The 20,460-nt window shown below is 43.5% G+C and overlaps 1 protein-coding gene across 1 annotated transcript in view; it reads right to left on the bottom strand.

Annotated features, from left to right (window-relative positions):
• The window catches only part of LOC103187708 (nuclear receptor subfamily 6 group A member 1), a 90,914-nt gene that overhangs the window by 15,582 nt on the left and 54,872 nt on the right, over window positions 1-20,460 (bottom strand). Inside the window, exons 2-4 of the mRNA XM_042337560.1 lie at window positions 14,507-14,737; window positions 1,166-1,221; window positions 212-369 (exon numbers count right to left, since the gene is read on the bottom strand). Coding sequence (XP_042193494.1) covers window positions 212-369; window positions 1,166-1,221; window positions 14,507-14,737 — 445 coding nt within the window. The remainder of the gene's footprint in view (window positions 1-211; window positions 370-1,165; window positions 1,222-14,506; window positions 14,738-20,460) is intronic.

The raw sequence follows: 20,460 nt of genomic DNA, 5'->3' as shown, positions 1-20,460 counted from the left end.
TATATATTTACATTGCACTGGATAATGTCACTCGTGGGATAAGTTGAGAATTGTGCAAGAAAAATATTAAATCCTCATTGGAATGATGCTGTCATTATCCTTAGAAACATCAAAGCCTATCCTATACCATAACGCAATTAAAAGAGAAAATTACTGTTCCTTATTTAACTCATACTGTTATTGTTTCCCTGCTTAAATCAGAAACTCCCACCTTGAGGAAGGAGTGGAAACGGGTGACGGTTGGTTGCCCTCAGAGATCCCATTGCCTGGGGAGCTGTGATCACTGTCTCCATTGTTGCTCCACGAGTTATTAGCTTCCTCCTCAAATTCTTGTCCAGACATAATTCTTTCAATCTCTTCTTCAGATATCTGAAATATAAAGTGAAATGCTCTTGGAGCGCCTGCAAGAACAGTAGTTATCAACATCAAGAACAAACAGTGCTGTGTGAATTTGAGTAGTTTGAATAGAAAATGCTGCTGTGCATTAAAGAGGGAAATGTTACACTAATGATAAACATGACCTGGATGTATCTTCATTTTGTTAAGTAGAAATGGTAAAACAAATTGCGACCTTTATAGCTAAAGTATTTTGCAGTCACATTTTGTTCCTATTGGATTAAAAGATCACTCCTTCTTACACCCTAGGAATCTAATAGAATGATGTTAAAAACAAACCTTTTTTTAAAAGAGGCAATGCATTTGGTAGCCTTTCTACGTTATTATTATTATTATTACGTAAATTTGGAAAAACAGAGGCACTAATCACAAGTTCAATAAGCTCAGCATGTTGTGTACTGCAGCAAAGTGCCATGAACTTCCATGAACTTGTAAAAAAAAGACAAGCTGTTAACAATGGGTGGGAAGGGATCCACACCATCACATCAATCTGTTATTTACATGTGGTCAGGAATGAAAGGAAACTCCCCAATAGCAATGAAGTACAAGCACATATTACTGCAGACCAGTGCGGACCAACAAAGCAATAGACAACATTTCAAATGCAATTTATTCAGAAATCAACATAAGTTAAACTCAATTTTAAACACAGGACTATTTACACAAGTCAAATTCTTTATTAAAACACATAATTGTAAAACTTCATGAGGTGAAGTTTATCCATCAGCTGGTATGACACGAAACTCCCTAACCTGTACCAGACACCTACCTGAACAGGGCCAATGCTTTTGTTTCTGCCTCCTGGCATCCCATCTTCCCTGATTGCTGAAAAGGAAGCAAATTTCATTATGAAACTTAATACAGTAAAACTTGCATAGTCTTACCTTCATAAATTTTATAATCACCCAAGTCGTACATTCACCTGAGTACCATCAGTTTCCTATCAATAGATTTTTTTGCACTGCTCATATTAATCACATCCTAACTCTGTTCCTGTTCCACTGTTCCTCTCCACGCATTACTCCTGCACTTACTGGCTGCATTGAATCTTGGCAAGCGACTTCTTGACCCATCGACACATGTGCAACCATTCACCACTACTCTTTGGTTTCTGTCCCCAGCCAGTTCTATATCTATGCTGCAACTGTCCCCTTTAATACCGTGGGCTTCAATTTCTCTAACAAGTCTCTTATGTGGCACGTTACCAAAAGCCTTTTGAAAATCCATATAAACTACATCAACTGCACTACCTTCATCCACCCTCTCCATTACTTCATCAAAAACTCTTATCAGGTTTGTCAGTCATGATTTGCCTTTAACAAACCCTTTCTAAGTGAAAATTTATTTCGTCCGAATTATAATCTCTAGGAGTTTCCCCACTACCGATGTTAGGCTGACTGGCCTGTAGTTTACGGGTTTATCCTTCTCTCCCTTTTTGTACAGGGGAGTAACATTTGCAACCCTTCAGTCCTCTTGCACCACTCCTCCAAGGAGGATTCAAAGGTTGTTGTCAGAGCCTCTGCTATTTTCACTCTTACTTCCCTCTATAACCTAGGATGCATCTCGTCCGGACCGGGTGACTTATCTACCTTGAGCACCATCAACCTTTTTTCAGTACCTTCTCTCTGTTTATTTTTATCCTATCCAATACGTCAGCCATGTCCTCTGCCTCCATAAGAAGATTTCCTTTTTTGGTCCCTAATCGGCTCCGCCCTTCCTTTGACTAAACTTTTGTATGTTTAAAAAATACATTAGTTTCATGTCATGATACCCACTAATCTTTTTTCATACAATCTCTTTGCCCCTCTTATTTCCTTTTGAGTTGTCCTGTGTACTTTCTAGATTCAGTTTGATTATCTTCTGTATTTTGGACCTGACATCTTATATTAATAAAATGACTATGTTTGTCTGCGCTTCAAGAAAGATCTCAATAACTGATTGAAGTAGAGATATGATTTATACCTCTTCGGAAAGGTTTTTTACTGGGAGTGACATGGGCATATTTGTTTTCGGGTATCTCCTATCGTTCGTGAGTTATGACCTAAAATGTATTTTAGTTTTGAGTTTTTCATTGCAGTTACACCTGGTGGCCACCAAGACAAAGTGGCATCGTGCAGTTACACCTGGTGGCCCCGCCAGCTAACCGTGGCACTGTGGCATCCTGCGTCACAGAGCACGCGTGTAGCCAAACAGCGGCGGGAACAAAATAAAGAAGACAGACAAAGCTAAGCGGTGGCAACAACAACAAAACAAAATTTTGAAAGCGCCTTTCATGTTTGGAGGACGATTATAAATCATAAATTTATATTTATCATTGTAAAGATGCCTTAGTGAAAATCAAAGCTTTCAGGGATAAGTATCTGTCGGTGCATCAATCTACATTCCATATTGGATCCTTTGGTTCCAGAGGATTGATTTCAAGATCCTCATCCTCACCTACAAGGCCATTCACGGCCTCGCTCCCTCCTACCTCTCCAACCTACTATCCCCCTACCTAGCTGCCCGTACCCTCCGTTCCTCTGGCTCCGGTCTGTTCCACGTCCCCCGCCCCAACCGCCCTACTATCGGTGGTCGGGCCTTCAGCCTCTCAGCCCCGAGGCTCTGGAACTCCATCCCCCAGTGCCTTCGCCTTGCTTCCTCCTTTTCCTCCTTCAAGGCCGGTCTCAAAACCTTTCTCTTTGACCGTGCCTTCAGCTCCCCTCTCGACTCTCTTCCCCCTCCTCGCTCCCTCCCTTCCCTCCCCTCACCCTGACCATTTCCCCCTGCTCGGATCATGACCCAACTGTGCAGCGCCTTGGGACGTCCTCCTGACGTGAAAGGCGCTTTATAAATGGAATCTTGTTGTTGTTGTTGTTACAAGCGTAGCTCTATCGGGTACAGCTAGTTTATCATAAACCTCTTCTTCCTATTTATTTTAATCCCAATTTCCAGGGAGCTTCTGATGCCCTACCTTTCCCCTTCATAGGAATGTATCTGTTCTGTCCCGAACTATCTCCTCCTTGAAGGCTCATTAGCTCATTGCTCATTAGCTGTTTTACCTGCCAATCTTTCTTTCCAGTCTAGCTTGGCTTTTTAATTCACTGAAATTAGCCTCTTCCAGTTGAGTATCTTCACCTTTGATTGTTCTTTGTCCCTTTCCATAATTACTCTAAACCCAATGATGGTGCGGTCACTGTTGTCCAGATGCTCTCCTACTGAAACCTGCTTCACTTGCCCCACTTCATTCACCAGAACTAGATCCAGCACTGCTTCCTTCCTCGTTGGGCTGGAAACATACTGATCCAGAAAATTATCCTGCACACATTTCAGGAATCCTTCCCCCTCCTTGCCCTTTACACTGTTATTTTGCCAGTCTATGTCAGGATAATTGAAGTCCCCCATTATCATTTAGGGTTAGGGTTGCTATTGGTTTTGCACTTTTCTGACATTTGCTTGCATATGTGCTCCTGTATCTCATAGAATCATAGAATTATACAGCACAGAAGGAAGCCATCGTGTCGGTAACGGCTCTTTGAAAAGAGCTTCCAAATCAACCCCACTCCTCGTAGCCTTGATCAACCCAATTCCCCCCGCAGCCCTGATCAACCCCACTCCCTCCCTCCCCAGAGCCCCGATCAACCCCACTCCCCCGCATTCTCCCCAGAGCCCTGATCAACCCCACTCCCTCCGCGTAGCCCTGATCAACCTCACTCGCCCCACAGCCCTGATCAACCCCACACCCCTTGCTCTCTCCCCAGAGCCCTGATCAACCCCACTCCCCCCGCTCTCTCCCCACAGCCCTGATCAACCCCATTCCCCCACTCTCCCCATAGCCCAGATCAATCCCACTGCCCTGCACTCTCCCCATAGCCCTGATCAACCCCATTCCCCCGCACTCTCCCCATAGCCCTGCAAACCTGTCCTCCCCCCAAAATTATCTAGTTCTCTCTTAAAAGTTGTTATTGAACCGGATTTCACCTTCCTTTCAGGCAATGCATTCCAGATCCCAATAACGTTCTGCGTGAAAAAAATTCTCCTCATCTTCTTCCCGCTATTTGGTGGTCTGTAGTGTACACCTAACAGAGTAACAGCTCCCTTACTCCAACCAAATAAATTCTGTTTTCGGACCCTCTAGCACATCGTCCCTTTCCAGGGCTGTAACCGCATCTTTGATCAATACTGCCGCCCCACCATTTTTTCCCCTTCCCTCTCCCTCCTGAAAACACTGTAGCCAGGAATACTCAGCTCCCATTCCTGCCCTTGTTTGAGCCAGGTCTGCGTTATTGCCACTCCATCATAATCCCATTTGGCAACTTGAGCTGCAGCTCACCAATATTATTTGTCAGCACTCTGTGCATTTACGCACATGCACTCTAATACTGACTTAGTCTGCTCTGCATTCCCCCTCCCCATCTAATCCCTCCTTTTCCCGGATTACTCCTTATTACATTGCTATTTGTCTCTCCCAGTCCTCCATGTAACTTATTCCTCCTCTTTGATGCTACATCCTGGATCACTTCCCACCTTATAATTAGTTTAAACCCTTCCCCACAGCACTAGTTAACCTCCCTGTGAAGATATTGGTCTCAGCTCTGTCCAGATGTAACCCATCCACCTTGTACAAGTCCCACCTGCTCCAGAACTGGTCCCAATGATCCAGGAACCTGAAGCCCTCCTTTCTGCACCATTTCTCCAGCCAAGCATTCATGTGTTTGATCCTGTTGTTCTTATACTCACTTGCATGTGGCACTGGGAGTAATCCAGAGATTATCACCTTTGAGGTCCTACTCTTCAGTTTTCTCCCTAGCTTCTGAAAGTCTCTCTATAGGATCTCAGCCCTTTTGCTTTCCTTACATCATGACTCCCAACATGGACCATGACTGGCTGTTTTCCTTTCCTCCGCAGAATATTTTGCACCCGTTCCTCGAAACAGGGAGGCAACACACCATGTGAGACTCACGTCTGCGGTTGCAGAAACGCTTGTCTATCCCTTTGACTATTGTGTTCCCAATGACAACTGCATTAGCACTTTTCCCTGTGCCCCCCTGTGCATTGATGCTCTTCTCAGTGTCCCCAGGTGCATCGATTTGCTTTTGACTGCCCTCCCCATGCACATTTACCAGCAGCATTGAATTACACAAGTGCAGTGTTGATTATTGATTGAATCGGGTTTTATACAATTTTTACAGTTTGCCTGCAATGCTGACCTTGTGTAAATCATCAGAACATGATAAATGCTAAACAAAAAAAACAAGTTCCATCTAGGTCTTCTTCCACCTTCTTGGTGGTCGCATGTACATATGTCCCAAACTCCCTATGTGTTATATTCCATAATATTTTTTCCTAAAAGAAAACTATCTAATCTGTGCTTGAAAGAATCAACATTTCCTGCTTCAACCGTCTCCCTAAGGAGTCTGTTCCACAGGTTCACTATTCGCTCACTGAAATAGTGTTTGGGTAGATTTGTTCTGAATTTACCCCCTTCAATCGCAGGCCGTGTCCTCTGGTTTTACTATTCTGGACAAGTTAAAACAGACTGTCATGAACTATATATTGTCTAGCGCTTTTAGAATCTTAAAGATAGCAATCAAGTCATATTAAATGTTATGGTCCCGACTGATACGACTTATGCGAGTTTTACTGTAGCATAACACTGAAACATCAGCAAATTTCAGTTCTTATTGCAAGTAACCTCTATTTATCTTCATTTTAAATATCAAGGCAACTTAATAGATAACTAGGGTGTCATTACCTTGAACAAGTTAATGTTAACCTCTTTTTTTAACAGAAGCAAACATGAAGCTAATATGGCAAATTCTTTCATTAGTGTTTTTTACTTAAAAAGAACAGGAGGCAAGAAGTGATTAATGTAGAAAATTGCCATTTAACGGGCAAGAAAGGTTACAAAAACATCAGTGTGGGGTTTCTTTTAACACAGCTCCACCTAGAGTTAGATAAATAGCAGTCACATGTTCCCCCATGTGTCTATTTCTGGTTGTGTTTTACTCCACGTTTGCTGACACTTTGCATAATTTTAGCAGAATACACAAAATACACAGTCAATTCACTTTACAGAATATTTTGTGAAGTGCTTTAGACGTCTCGAACACATGATAAGGCGTTATATCAAATGCAATGATTATTATCAATAACACAGTGTAAATGAGGCCTCCGACAGCCTGAGTCACGCTGGATCTCAGTTCCTGATGTACCACACGATTCAAAGCCACAATTTGCGACAATCGCTCCACACACACACTCCCAGGAGCTGCTGAAATGTAATTTTCGCCAGGTTAACAAATTGAGGAAACAGCAAGTTCAAGTAAAGTGACAATACAAAGTCAGTCTGAAGATTGCATTCGGTAGTTCATCAAATAATTTATGAAATTCCAATGCACAGCAAAAATTCCTCAATGTTACGGTTTTGAAATCTGTCAGCATTCCACCTTGTGGATAATAATCATTGCAATTGCTGCAGCTCTTTTTACATTGGGAGGACATCTCAAAGCACTTCACAAGATGTACTGTTGAATACATTTGCACATTTGTAGTGCATTCTACAGCCAATTTGTGCAACACAAAGTCATTAAGTAAATGACTAACTTTATTTGGGAGATTGTTGGCCAGAATGCCCTTCTGGCCAACAATCTGAATGCATTCAGCTGTTAGCTGCCATCATTACAAGAATCATCATTCAGGGAACATGAGAACTGTATTCTTTATGTAAAGGTATATTCGTCGAGATTTTACCAGAGAAATCCAAATAAGACGAATATTAAGGAGCCATTTTACAAGCCCCTCTAGCACAGAAACTAAAATCCCAGCCTCCGTGCCAGCTGGTTTGAGTTTGAAGATAACTAACCATTGCAGAGGGAACTTTGGCACTTCTCAGTGAGGCCAGCAGATGGAATACTACACTATGGGAAGCACACTCAATCTTGTTCGGGGACGAGAGGAGGAAACAAACAGCTTGTTCACTTCTCCCATTTCCTGCTGTTGAGCAGGTCTCCTTGGAGCTGAAGTGGCTCCAAGTTGACATGTCTAGCAATGGAATGTCAGAATTGAGCCAGTGGCGATTTTGGTCGTGCAGTTCCTGAGCCAGGCGGGTCTGCAGTATTCCAGGACACTGCTAATGACAGCACAGCCAGCCTGGCTCATTGTTGGGACCTGGAGAGCAGACCAGTCACTGGGGGCAGGGAGTCATCCCACTCAGCTCCTGTTAATCCTGCAAGCCAAAACCCTAACAGGTATGGTGGGCCTAGTTGGACAAGCAGCGGAAGAGCTTGCCGGATAGCAATATCACTGGCAAGCTATGCGATTTTAGCTGGTTACACTCCAGCAATTACCCCAACACACACTCTGGTGTCCCCAAGCCTTGGCTCTTGCCAACCTACCATGCGAGTACTCTAACCACTACACTACAGGAGTCCACATAGAATATTCAGTCACCCCACATCTCCACCTTTTTTTAATTAGCTGGGTGTCTGACACACATGGAAACCCACCACCAAGCTTAAGAATATCCAAACCAAACTGAGTTCCATGCATCCCACCTACATGCACTAATTTTAGAAATATTTGTTGGAATTAAATCTCTCCCTGGAGGGTCGCATCCTACTTATCTAATTCCGGAAAGTGTTAGGCATAGGTTGGCAAGTGACAAGGCTTGAGGACCCCAGAGTGTGTGTTTAGGTAACTGCTGGAGTCTAACCAACTAAAACTGCATAGCTTGCCAGTCTTCCTTCTACTTGTCCAGCCAGGGCCACACTACTCAATAAGGCTTTGACTTCCAGGGTTAACGGGAGCTAAGCGGGATGACTCCCTTGGAGCCAGTTAAGCGACAAGGAGAACCTGCTTCCTACATCCTCTCCCCAATAAGCGCGGTCTAGGTAGATGGTAGGTATCAACAAGTCCTTGCAAGGTTCCTAGTGAGCAACACAGCTCAACATGAAATGTGTGAGAGCAGTGCATCTTCCTGTCTACAGCTCAGACCACTTACTTTCCCATTGAGCAATGGTTCCACCAGTTGAAGGTGTGGAACAGCTGCTTACCTCTCTGCGCACCAATCAAGGTGGATTCCAGGTGCTGGACGTACAAACACGTGTTCACGAACTCAGACCCCAGATAATGCTTTTCAGCAGATGTCAAGAGTTTCCTCATCAGCTATCTGGCAAACATCTGCCATCAGTATGGTGGGAGGACCTTTACAGGATTGCTTGCGACATGCTAGCCACCTTGATGTTCTCAATGTCCAAGTTCAATGCCAAGTACCAATCTTACTCAGCAGCAGCTGCTTAATCCAAGTCCTCACGTGAGGGGCCTTGGCAAATAGATGTGCTCACTGTGCAGCTGACTCCGCCTGCCGGGGGCTCAGAGACAGATCAGTGTAGGCCGGAGCCCTCTCTCAATGCAGCCGCTTCCCGTGTTTGCTATAATTCCACCTCACTGCACAAAACTTTACAGTTCAACACATGAGAGTGATAACAGACATCAGCATCTTCCAAAATGGAGGCTTTCCTACAATTTGTTTGTGTTTAAAATGGTCAGTGAGCACCAATTTATTTGTGGGTCAGCAGAAAGACTGCTCTGTGACTGAGTTCAAATTCCACTTTGAACTTAAGTCAAGTTATTTGCACATCAGAGTGAAGATAATGTTTTCAACTGTACCGTTCCCTCCTTCCATAGTGATTTGTGTTCTGCATTGCTCAAAAAAAAGCCCAAAGTGCACCTGGCATTCCTATTGCCCACAGTCATTCACTGTTATTTTCTCCACAGAAAGAAAGGACTTGCCCAGCAGATTGTGCGTCCAGCTGGGGAGTATCTCTTCTTGTCATGACACGAGTTGGAATAAGCTTTTGGCAGGGCTGAAACAACACAGGCTCCACACTAATCCTGCCTCATTTTTGGAAAAACTCCAATGCAAGACAGGTGTGTTCATGACAGCATTACAGTGTAATCCCCCAAACTCTGACTAGATTTACACTTTGTCCCTTAACTTTGAATGAAATTTATCAAATGATTTCCAATAACAACAACAAAATGACATTTATAGAGCGCATTTCACGTCGGGAGGACGTCCCAATGCGCTGAACAGTCAGATGTCGGGGTCCGAGCATGGGGGAGGGGTGAGGGAAGGCAGAGAGGTGGGAGGGAGACCAAAGGCACGGTCGAAGAGAAGAGTCTTGAGGCCGGCCTTGAAGGAGGCAAGGGAGAAAGCGAGGCAAAGGGACCATGGGATGGAGTTCCAGAGTGTGAGGGCAGAGAAGCCCGGCCACCGATGGTAGGGCGGGTCGGGTGGGAGACATGGAGCAGCCGGAGCTTGATGAACAGAGGGAGCGGGCAGGTTGATAGGGAGTCAGCAGGTCAGAAAGGTAGGAGGGGGCAAGGCTACAGATGGCCTTAAAGGTGAGGACGAGGATCTTGATCTCGATCCTCTGGGGGATGGGGAGCCAGTAGAATCAGGCGAGGGTGGAGGGTGGGAGTGATGGGGTCGCGGAGCCTGGTCAAACAAGACACCCAGGTTTCTGACGGGCTTAGTGAGGTTGAGTGTGCAGCCATGGAGGCTGATGCTGCCAGCGCCTGAGGTGCGGAGGCGCTGGCGCGAGCCAATCAGGAGGGCCTCGGTCTTGCTGACCATTAAAAAAAGTGTGTAGTCAGCCTCCGCAATGTATTGAGCAAATTTATGTAATGAGTAACAGCATTAATAGATTTAGTAATGTAGCATTTTTTACTTCATCAATATTACCACTGAATGTATAATATGTGAAATATAAAAAGATTAATATTTGTGATGGTGGAAATGTGTTGGCTCCAAGGTGACCCGCCTGGCATTGAGAGATCGGAATCAAGTCAATCCTCTGTAAAATCTTAATAGCCTGATATCTGAGCTGCCCAATTCTGCAGGGCGCTGTTCCTGATAGACCAGCCAGCCGGTCTCCTTGGTAGGTCTTTGAGGAGCAGATCAGTCTCTGGAGGCTGGGATTCTTTCCACTTGGCTTCAGACCAAAGCCCCTACAGGTAGGGTGGTTCTAGTTGGACAAACAGTGGAAGCGGTCTGCAATGATACCCAGTGCAGTTAAACTCAGTGGAACGTCAGTGCACTCCCTGGAATACTCAAGCCTTGGCTTTTGCCAACTTGCGCCTAAATTCTCCAAGCATAGTTAAGCAAAGTGCTTCCGCCTGGATTAGAGACCGTGATCTCCATACTAAACAAATCATACATATGTGGAACTCTCAGTAGTTTGGTTTAAGAGACTCTTAAGCATGTTGATATTTTTTTTAACCGTTATGTCAGATACCTGGCTGAGCCAAAGAAAAACAGCTTGTTTTTAAATGTTTACTGATTCCTCTGTCAGATTTTATCAGATTTTTTGTTATGGATATGATATATCTCTACGATTACATTTTCCCAAAATAAAAATGGTGTCTATGTCCCATTCACTTTGTTTTCAGAACACAACAACAAAATTACATTTATATAGCGCATTTCATGTCGGGAGGACGTCCCAAGGCACTGGACAGAGTTACGGACCTAAGGTAAATAATTTTTGTAAACACAAATGGTAAACTGCAGTAACTAAAACCACTAATTGAGTTTTAGGGAAAACTAGGGCATTTGAGCAGCAGAGATGAATATAGACCTCTAAACCATAGAGATCAGTCAGTGATGAAACTCACAAAATTTGCTGTTTCATCTATCATTCTTCTATCAAATATAGCTATTTACAAAAGGAGATGGTTATCCAATGTACAAAGGAAATTTCTGAATGGCGAAAAGGGTTGGATCCAAAATGTTTGACTCAACTCATTTTCCCACTGGAGAAGAACTGGTAACCTTAAGAAGAGATAAAGGTTGGGGGGAGAAGCCTTTTTCAATCTCCTCAGTACTATTGAGCTATTTACTTCAGAATCCAAATTAGGCTTCCAACAAAAGGATGCTTAAGAGTTGACTTTTGAAAGAAACGTAAGAGGATAATCCCAGTGTGTTGCAAGAATTCTCAAGTGTGTCCTATCCGAGGTCCGTGAATTGAATGTGTTTGGCTGCTGCTGCTTTGTTTCTGCAATCCCCCTGATGCTGTCATTTCTTAAGGACAGAACAGGATAATTCTTTTTTAAACAGTTTGTTTTTATCTTCCTTTACAACACCTGCCATGCAAATGATGGAACGAGCAGATGCAGCACACAGTACATAATGCTGACCTCATGTACAGCAAAATAGCTGTAAATAAAAGGAATGGTTGAAATGAATTGCACAAAAGCTACCATGAAATCTGCCCCTATCCTGTACTAAGCTGAAAATGAGTTCAGGAGTAAAACTCGTTTTACTGGGATAAACGAAAAGTTGGTGCGCAAAGATCAACAGCAATTAAGCGGATCTGAACAATTACCATGCTTTTAGCTAGTTTTGTCTTGAAAGAAAACAATCAGTTCCTAAAGAAATACTGGAACATGACAGATAATAATCTTGATCTGCAAAATCACCTGGGGCAAGAATGCTGGCCATGACCCTTCGAACACACAATCCTTTCAGGTTACACAGCAGAATGCTCCTACAGGAAGCTTCCTTACCAATGTTACTACACAAAAGCAGAAATTTCAGTGTTCATTTCTTGTTAAATAGTTTGCATTCTGTAGCTTTAGCTTAGTTTGTAATGTTCAACATAAATAATCGCTGGCCAGACTCTTAAAGATCTTCAGCAGCAAGTCAGAACAAACAGCAAGTCTCTTTTTACAAACATACTCATACAGTCTAAGGTAATCTAGTCCAGAAGCACTTTTACGTAGACTAAAACTGCTCATAAACAGACTTTGAAGAAACAAATGTGGGATTTCCAGCAGGAAACCTTGAAAAGGAATGTGACAGAAATCATAACAACTGCTCTGAAAATAAAGCAGAGAGTCGGTTGGGGTAACCTTTTTCAAATTTACCATATTACAATCTGCACAGCTCCTATTCCTTCTACGAGAAATCCCACATTTAGACTCCAATTCATCATGAAATTGCATCATTTGACAGATGTCAGAAATCTGGCTTCACGATTCACCGCCAGCTGTGGCTCGAGCACCTCCACACCCCCTTTCAGGCCAAAACTGACTTTTACTCCAAAGTCATCCTGGAGGCAAACAATGATCCAAAGACCTGTTTTCCACCGTCCATCACCTCCTCCGTGCACCCCCTCAAGCCCCCTCGACCCTCACATCAAACACCAAGTGCAAAGAGGTCCTAGACTTCTTGGCCTCAAAAACCTGCTTGGCTGCATCATCCTCCCACCCCATGTCCCTTCTACCCCACCCAGACTGTCTACACCACCTTCTCCCTCCACTGCGACTCCTGCCACTCCCCTCTCCTTACACTCCTTTGCCCCCATTTCTCCCTCCTCTCACTCAACCACAATCACCCGCATGAAGTTCACTACCTGCTACCTTGACCCCCTCCCCACCGAGCTGCTGGTCACTCAACTACCCCTTCTCTCCCCCCTGCTGGCCAACATGGTCAACCAGTTTCTCTCCTCAGGCTCTGATCCACTCCCTCTGAAAACCGCTGTTGTCACCCCCCTCCTTAAAAACCCCACCTTCGATCCCTCTAATCTCTCACACTACCATCCCATCTCCAACCTACCCTTCCTTGCCAAAGTCCTGGAATGCATTGTTGCAGGTCAACTTGGGTCACACCTCTCCCTCCACTCCCTCCTCGAGCCCCTGAAGTCTGGTTTCCGCCCCGACTGCCCACAGCACAGAGACAGCACTTGTCAAAGTCACAAATGACATTCTCTCTATCTGTGACCAGGGCTCCCTCTGCCTCCTTGTCCTCCTGGATCTCTCTGCCGCGTTCAACACAGTCGACCCGGCTCTCCTCTCTCATCTGCCTGAGTGGGACCACACTCACATGGTTCAAGTTCTACTTAACAAACCGCCTCCATTTCATCCCAGCAAATGGTTTCTCCTCCCGCCCCCGCCCAGTCACCTGCGGGTACCCCAGGGCTCCATCCTTACCCTCTTCTTTTCCTCATCTATATGCTCCCTCTGGGCGATGGCATCCGCAGACACAGGGTAAACTTCCACATGTTTGCGGATGACACACAAATCTACTTTGCCTCCTCCAGCACCAACTCCAGGTCCCCGATGTTCTATCAGCTTGTCTGGCAGACATTGAGGCCTGGATGAGTGTAAACTTCCTGCAGCTGAATATGGACAAGACAGAAGCCATACTCCTTGGCTCCCATCAACATCTTCACTCCTGCGGATCTAAACTCCGAAACCTCCCTGGGCTCTCCCTCAGACTCACCGAACCATTGCGCAAACTGGACGTCCGGTTCAACTCCCACTGTCCTTCCTCCCCCAAATCCAGTTCCTGACCAGGACCACCTTTTTTCACCTCTGCCACATTGCCCGCCTCCAACTGTACCTTACCCCAAATACAGCCAAAACCCTCGTGCATGCGTTCGTCGCCTCCTGCCTGGATTACTCCAACACACTCCCCAACTCCACCATTCAAAAGATCAGCTAATTCAATACTCTGCCGCCCGCATAATGACCCAGAGAAAACGCCGTACCCACATCTCACCAGTTCTGGCCCAGGCTCCACAGGCTCCCCATTACTAAATGGATCAACTTCAAGATCCTCACTCTCGTGTTCGAATCCTAACCCTGTGTAATAATCATCTTTTACTAAGCATTCTGAAAAGCTCTAATATATTTAAACTTATGGAGAAATCTATGGACACTGGAAAGCGTACAACAACAACAACTTGGATTTATATAGCGCCCTCCACCCCGGACGGTTTCTCGGAGCGCTTCACAGTAATGGATCCCGGGGCTGAACCAGGGGGAGGGGGAGGAAGGTGACCAAAGGCACGGTCGAAAAGAAAGGTCTTCAGCCGAGACCTGAAAATAGGAAGAGAGGGGGCGAGGCGAAGGGAGTGAGGAAAGGAGTTCCAGAGCCTCGGGGCATAGTGGCTGAAAACCCAGCCACTGAGGGTGGAGCTTATTCGAACATAAGCCTTCTTCACCAACTTTGATTTTTCCCCAATACCTTAGTATTTCTAAGGCCAGGACTTATTTTTGGTTCTAATCTGATCAAAGATTGTGAAAATGGCTAATTGTTATAAATGTACATGGATTTCTGTTGTACCTTTTCGGTTCATGCCCATCTGGAGACACTTAAGCAGCCGGCAATACTGACATCTGTTCCGTTGCTTGCGTGACATGACACAGTTCTTGTCTCGACTGCATCTGTAAACCCGTTTGTTGCAAATACTGCGCTTGAAGAAGCCTTTGCAGCCCTCACATGAAATAATGCCATAGTGCAGACCTGTAGCTCTGTCTCCACAGATAAGGCAGGTTCGCTGATCAGTGCGATCATCTGAAAGAAAAAAAAATGAGAATTAAATAGATCCTGAGCTACTGAAGTACAGAATATTAACATGTAAATGTATTCTGAGAACATTAATGGTAATTCTCACATTTAATTTTGTATATATTATATTATTAATAAATATAATATATGTGACTGTGTCATCATAGTTTACTAGCCCTCAAAGCATCAATGAAAACCACTAATTTCTGGATTTCCACATAGCATGGAAATACAGGTTGAATTTCTGCAGTTGTATCCACACAGCATATATATAATATATACACACACACACACACACGTTACACAAACATTTGCTATGGGGAAAACTGGGGGCACGGAGAGGAAAAAGAGTAGACGCCCTTTATTAAATCAAGGAGAAAGGGCTGGCCACATTTGTAGTTGCCGCGACCTCACAGGAGATTGAGCTGTGCAGGCACTTGATGATGGCTTGTCATTGTTCTGTTTCCATGATTTCTTCTCAAAAGGGAGGTTCAGGGTATGAAGTAGTGAGACTCAGCCACAGTTGCACCAACCACTCTGCCAGGGGCTGGATGCATTTGTATCCTATTTGAGGAGTGAACGTTTAATGTAGGACACAGATTATACTGTCCTCTAAACTCTACATCCATACTGTGACCCTTTTAGATTCCTCCACTTCCAAAACATTGCCCGCCATCGCCATTACCTCTCCACTCGTGCCATCAAGACCCTTTATCCAAGCTTTCATCATGTCAAAACTAGACTATCCAATTCTCAGCTCACTGGACTTTCCAACTCTTCCCCCCACAAGTTGTAGACTATTAGAACTCTGCAGCTCGTGTCCTCTTCTCCGCGAGCCTATCCCACCCACCCGAGCCCAGCTCCACTGGTTTCCTATCCCTCAGAGGACTGAATACAAGATCCTCATCCTCCTTTTTAAATCCCTCCATGGTCTTGCTCCACTCTATCTCTGTGACCTTCTAAAACCTTACCAATCCGCCTGCTCCCTATACCCACGTCCCCTACCCCGCCCACCCTATCATCAGTGGTCAGGCTTTCAGCCTTCTTGTCCCACCCCTGTAACTTCATCCCAGAATCCAAATGCCTCCTTTACGGTCTCCCTCAAGTCCTTCTTCTTTGACCATTCTTTAACACTGTAGGAGATTCACTACTTGCTCATGCTTATGAGCTCACAGATCTCCCTCCTTCAGGTAAATCTGGTATTTGTGCTTTCAGTCAGAATAATGTACAATTCACTACCATTCACACATAAGCCATTGCCACTAACTCCAGGCATAGTTTGAAGTCAAATCCTCAGTTTTTCATGCACATTCTAAGCTAGGGAATGCTGCAGGAATTTGGGTTTAATGGCCTTAACAAGTTAAATTAATCTTTATTTCTTTCTGCTCACTAAATTACTATTTGCTTTAGTTGCTGAGAAGGTAGGAATGCTTAGAAGTGTGCTAAAAACAGTCACCTGTCGGTCCTAAATCCTGACGTTTCACCTGTTTACTTATATCTACATTTAGGTTAGTTAGGGAACACAGGGGTGTCTGCCCATAAGCATTTGAAGGGAATGAGGTTACTGTGTCATCATAGTTTACTAGCCCTTGAAGCATTGATAAAAGCCACCTATTTCTTGAATTATAGCACTGGAATTCCACATAGCGTGGAAATACAGGTTGAATTTCTACAGTTGTATCCACACAGCATGTTGATCTCATTCACTAGCACTAGATGGAGGTCGCACTTATGGGTCATCGGCAACCTGTTTAAATTCATAAAATCTTTTGCTTTTTCCCCTGGTTTATTGATGCATTCTTCAATGACTGTATTGTTTGACCAAGGACTATTAAATTGTCCTATAGCTGGCCTTTAAAAAGTGATGCAGGAATTGTCAAACTACCCTTAGCTCCAGGTATTTATGTGCCAGCTTGACTGCTGTGACGAACAAATGACATGGGAAACAAATGGGTTGAACTGGCCCTCCCATCAATAAAGGGAATTCATCGATGTTAAGTGGAGGATGAGGTGTGATTTCAATGTAGTCGGATCCCTTATAATACATTCTGTTTTTGGCCACCACTCTTCAAATGAGATACATCAGGGGGAAAAGAGTCCTGTGGAAACTAGTATATCACAAAGTGATCTGGGAACGTTGTGATATTGGTCCTAATATGAAAAGGTACAAATATTGTGTGTTTAGCAGCCATATAGCAACAAAAAGCATATTTAATCTGTGCAGTTTGTCCCATTACCAGGTTCTATTTCAAGAGATAATCTGACATTTTTCCTGTCCTCCCTCTAGCACCCCCTCACGACTCTTAGCTGGTTCTGGGAACCAAATTTTTTTTAAATGCATCAAGCGAGTCAAATATTTGCCACACTAGCTGGCAGTCAATTCTACAACTCAACAACTCTTATGCATAAGAAAATTATTCTTTGGGGTAAATTTAGCTTCTGGCTTCTTTTACCCTATCATCACGGTTTCCAATTGTCTTGCTTAGTTTTGTATAAATTACAACTGTATGTAATAATAATAATTATAATAATACTTCAGCCTTATTTGTTTTACAAACTTGCCTCACATTGTTGTCGCCAGCCCCCCACAACCAAAACCTTCTTTTAAAGGAAACATTGTCCTTAGCCTCTCGTCATACCTTAATTATCTTGGTCATCATTGTTGTCCTCTGAATCCTTATCTTTTCACTGCATCTATATCCTTTTTTTATGTTTGCTGGCTACAACTGAACCCTCTACTCCGTGTGTGGTCTAATTCACTAATGTCTCATGACGTGTCAGCATCAGTTCCTTGAACTTTTAGTCTGAGGATCTTTTATGTACCAAACACACCCCAGATTGTATTTACTTTGCTCACACTGGCAGGTATGCTCACCGATACACGTGATTTAATTGTAAACAGTCAGGTAGTAGTGACACAAGACTCGATGGGCTGAATAGGCTTGCTCCCTCCTGAAAAATTCTGTATTTTTATAAATTATATTATAAATTATTATAAAGTGTAATAAAAAAGCATGTAATCATACATGTGATGATATTTTTCTGGATTTCAATCACTAATTTCAATTCAATTAGGGTCAATTCCAGGCAGGGTGAAACCTTGGGCAAGTTTCTTTACTCCAAATGTCTAATAATAATCCCTCAAGAAAATAATAAATTGATTATTTCAATCCACGACTGTTTGTGGGACACTGCTGTGCACAATTGGCTGCTGTGTTTCGCCCACATATATACAGTCAATTCACTTTACAGTATGTTCTGTGAAGCGCTTTGAGACGTCTAGAAGACGTGAAAAATGCTATATCAAATGCAAGGATTATTATTATTATATTATTTCTACACCTAGCATTGGGCTGCCTTTCACAAAGATCGGTGAGAGTTAATGCTCTTATCAATTCAGGTATTGAACAATAATTTAAAAAATTGCAAAAGATTTCATCTTACAGAAGGATAAAATTAAAAATCTTTTTGCAATACTCAATGTGTGCTCTAATTTAAACTGTATATATTTCATGTGACCAAGATAGATTACGAATTCAGGCAAAAATATAGTAAGCTCAACAGTGCTGATTTACAGACAAATTAAATGAAAACTCGCAATCTGACCTTCAAACCAGCTGTTAATTCAGTCTGAACAAACAACTTCCAGATAAAACATTTCATAACAGAATAAAAATCTGATAATAAAACATTAAACATGCCAAACTTTGTAAAGATGGTTGCTATAGAACAAAAGGAATTGTTTCAGTATGCGAAGAATCATTGCACAAATCCATGGAAGACGAACTATTTTGATAGTATTTATTTTGATTTGTTGATAATTTGCAACCAGCTTTAAAACACACAATGTAAACTGGGCAAAGCTCACCAAGCTGGTTTAAACCAGATTCCAAACAAAATGGCATTGAGAGAAGCTGGTGTGGTTGGAATTGGAATCCAAATCCCAGCATTTATCCAGAACACCCCTTCCCCCAAGCACTGGGCAGTCCATGCCTTACACGGTAATCTGACACCCTTTAATCCCTGTCCTAGTTTTGAGTCGGGGATGTAGAATAAACACATCAAAAAAAAATCAAATTCACTAGATGCTGAGAACCAACCTATGTTGTAATTTCAGTAAAAATGTGTATTGATTTCATTTCTAGTTTAAAACATTTTTGCTGTACTTTTGAAACAGAAATTTACTCCTTGTTAAATCTTTGAAGATATGTTAACAGTTGAGACATATTAGAAAGATTATACTCAGCAAAATATTTAGAAGTGTCATATTTATGGTAACATAATCATGCTTTAGTGTTTTCTGGATGAGCTGCTGAACAATGGAAAAACTTGAGAAATATCTATCATTACAAAATGAGTATTCTGTTCTCTTAGAAATGGTGGCAATAAACAGTGCCACTAGAGGCATTATATAGTTTCTGGCTCCATGGATTTTNAAAAAGGTATAGATAGGGTCGTGTGAACTGGTTATATGTGCAAACACCATCGGATTCTGATGGATTAACAAGGTTGATAGATAAACAAGATTGTACACAATTACAGGGGAAATAAAAATAGATCATTTTCAGCTAATATCACTCTGAAGACAAGTTATGTGTATTTAGATCTCATCTTTACTCCAGCTCAAGCCAGATGGCTATTCTAAACCCTCATAAAAACAGCGACTCACTATTGATTTTGAGAAATGTTTGCCACCTCAGTCAACTTGCTCTGAAGGGGACGGCCTTACACGCCTGTACAAAATAACACACCTCAAAATGTAAACAACAACAAGATTACATTTGTTTTGCGCCTTTCACATCGGGAGGACATCCCAAGGCGCTGGACAGTGACAGCATTTCAGACCCGAGTTGGGGTCAGGGGGGGTAAGGGAGGGGAGGGGAAGGGGGTGGCCGATGGCCTGGTCGAAGAGGAGGGTCTTGAGGCGGGACTTGAAGGAGGCTAAGGAGGGGCGAGGCGGAGTGATTGGGGATGGAATTCCAGAGGTTGGGGGCAGAGTGGCTGAAGGCTCTCCCGCCAATGGTGGGGCGGGTGGGTCGGGGGACGTGGAGCAGGTCAGAGCGGCTGAGCGGAGGGAACGGGCGGGTTGGTAGGGGGTTAGGAGGTGGCAGAGGTAGGGTGGGGCGAGGCAATGGAGGGCTTTGTAGGTGAGGACCAGGATCTTGAACTGGATCTGAAGGATAGTGAGCCAGTGGAGTCGGGCGAGAGTGGGGGAGATGGGGTCATGGAGTTTGGTGCGGGAGAGGACACGGGCTGCAGAGCTCTGGATTATCTGCAGCTGTGGAGGGAGGAGTTGGGAAGGCCGACAAAGCAGGGCATGGGTCGAACAAGATACCTAGGTTCCTGATCGGCCTGGTGAGCTGTAGTGTGCAACCATGGAGGTTGCACACTACAATAATTCAAAATAGATTGAAAACACATTACATTTACAATAAAACTAACTTTCATCAAGTTTTGGTTAAGGGTTAGTTGTTTACAATTTTCTGATCCACTCCAGGATGTAAATATAGTAATAATAATCCTTGCATTTGATATAGTGCTTTATCACATCGTTAAGACGTCTCAAAGCACTTCACAGAATATACTGTAAAGTGAATTGACTATGTATTTATACTTAGATTTATATTTTTGTGCGTGAAATCAGGGTGTGTGCTCAAATTCATGGATCCTGGTCTGCACTGAGAACCTCCATGCAAGCCAGAAGAGTGAGAAAGGAGTGATTTACAATA

Source organism: Callorhinchus milii, unplaced genomic scaffold (assembly GCF_018977255.1).
Source record: "Callorhinchus milii isolate IMCB2004 unplaced genomic scaffold, IMCB_Cmil_1.0 Scaffold8, whole genome shotgun sequence".
Taxonomy (NCBI): Eukaryota; Metazoa; Chordata; class Chondrichthyes; order Chimaeriformes; family Callorhinchidae; genus Callorhinchus; species Callorhinchus milii.
Note: the sequence above shows the minus strand (reverse complement) of the source record. Positions and strands in the feature narration are given on the sequence as shown.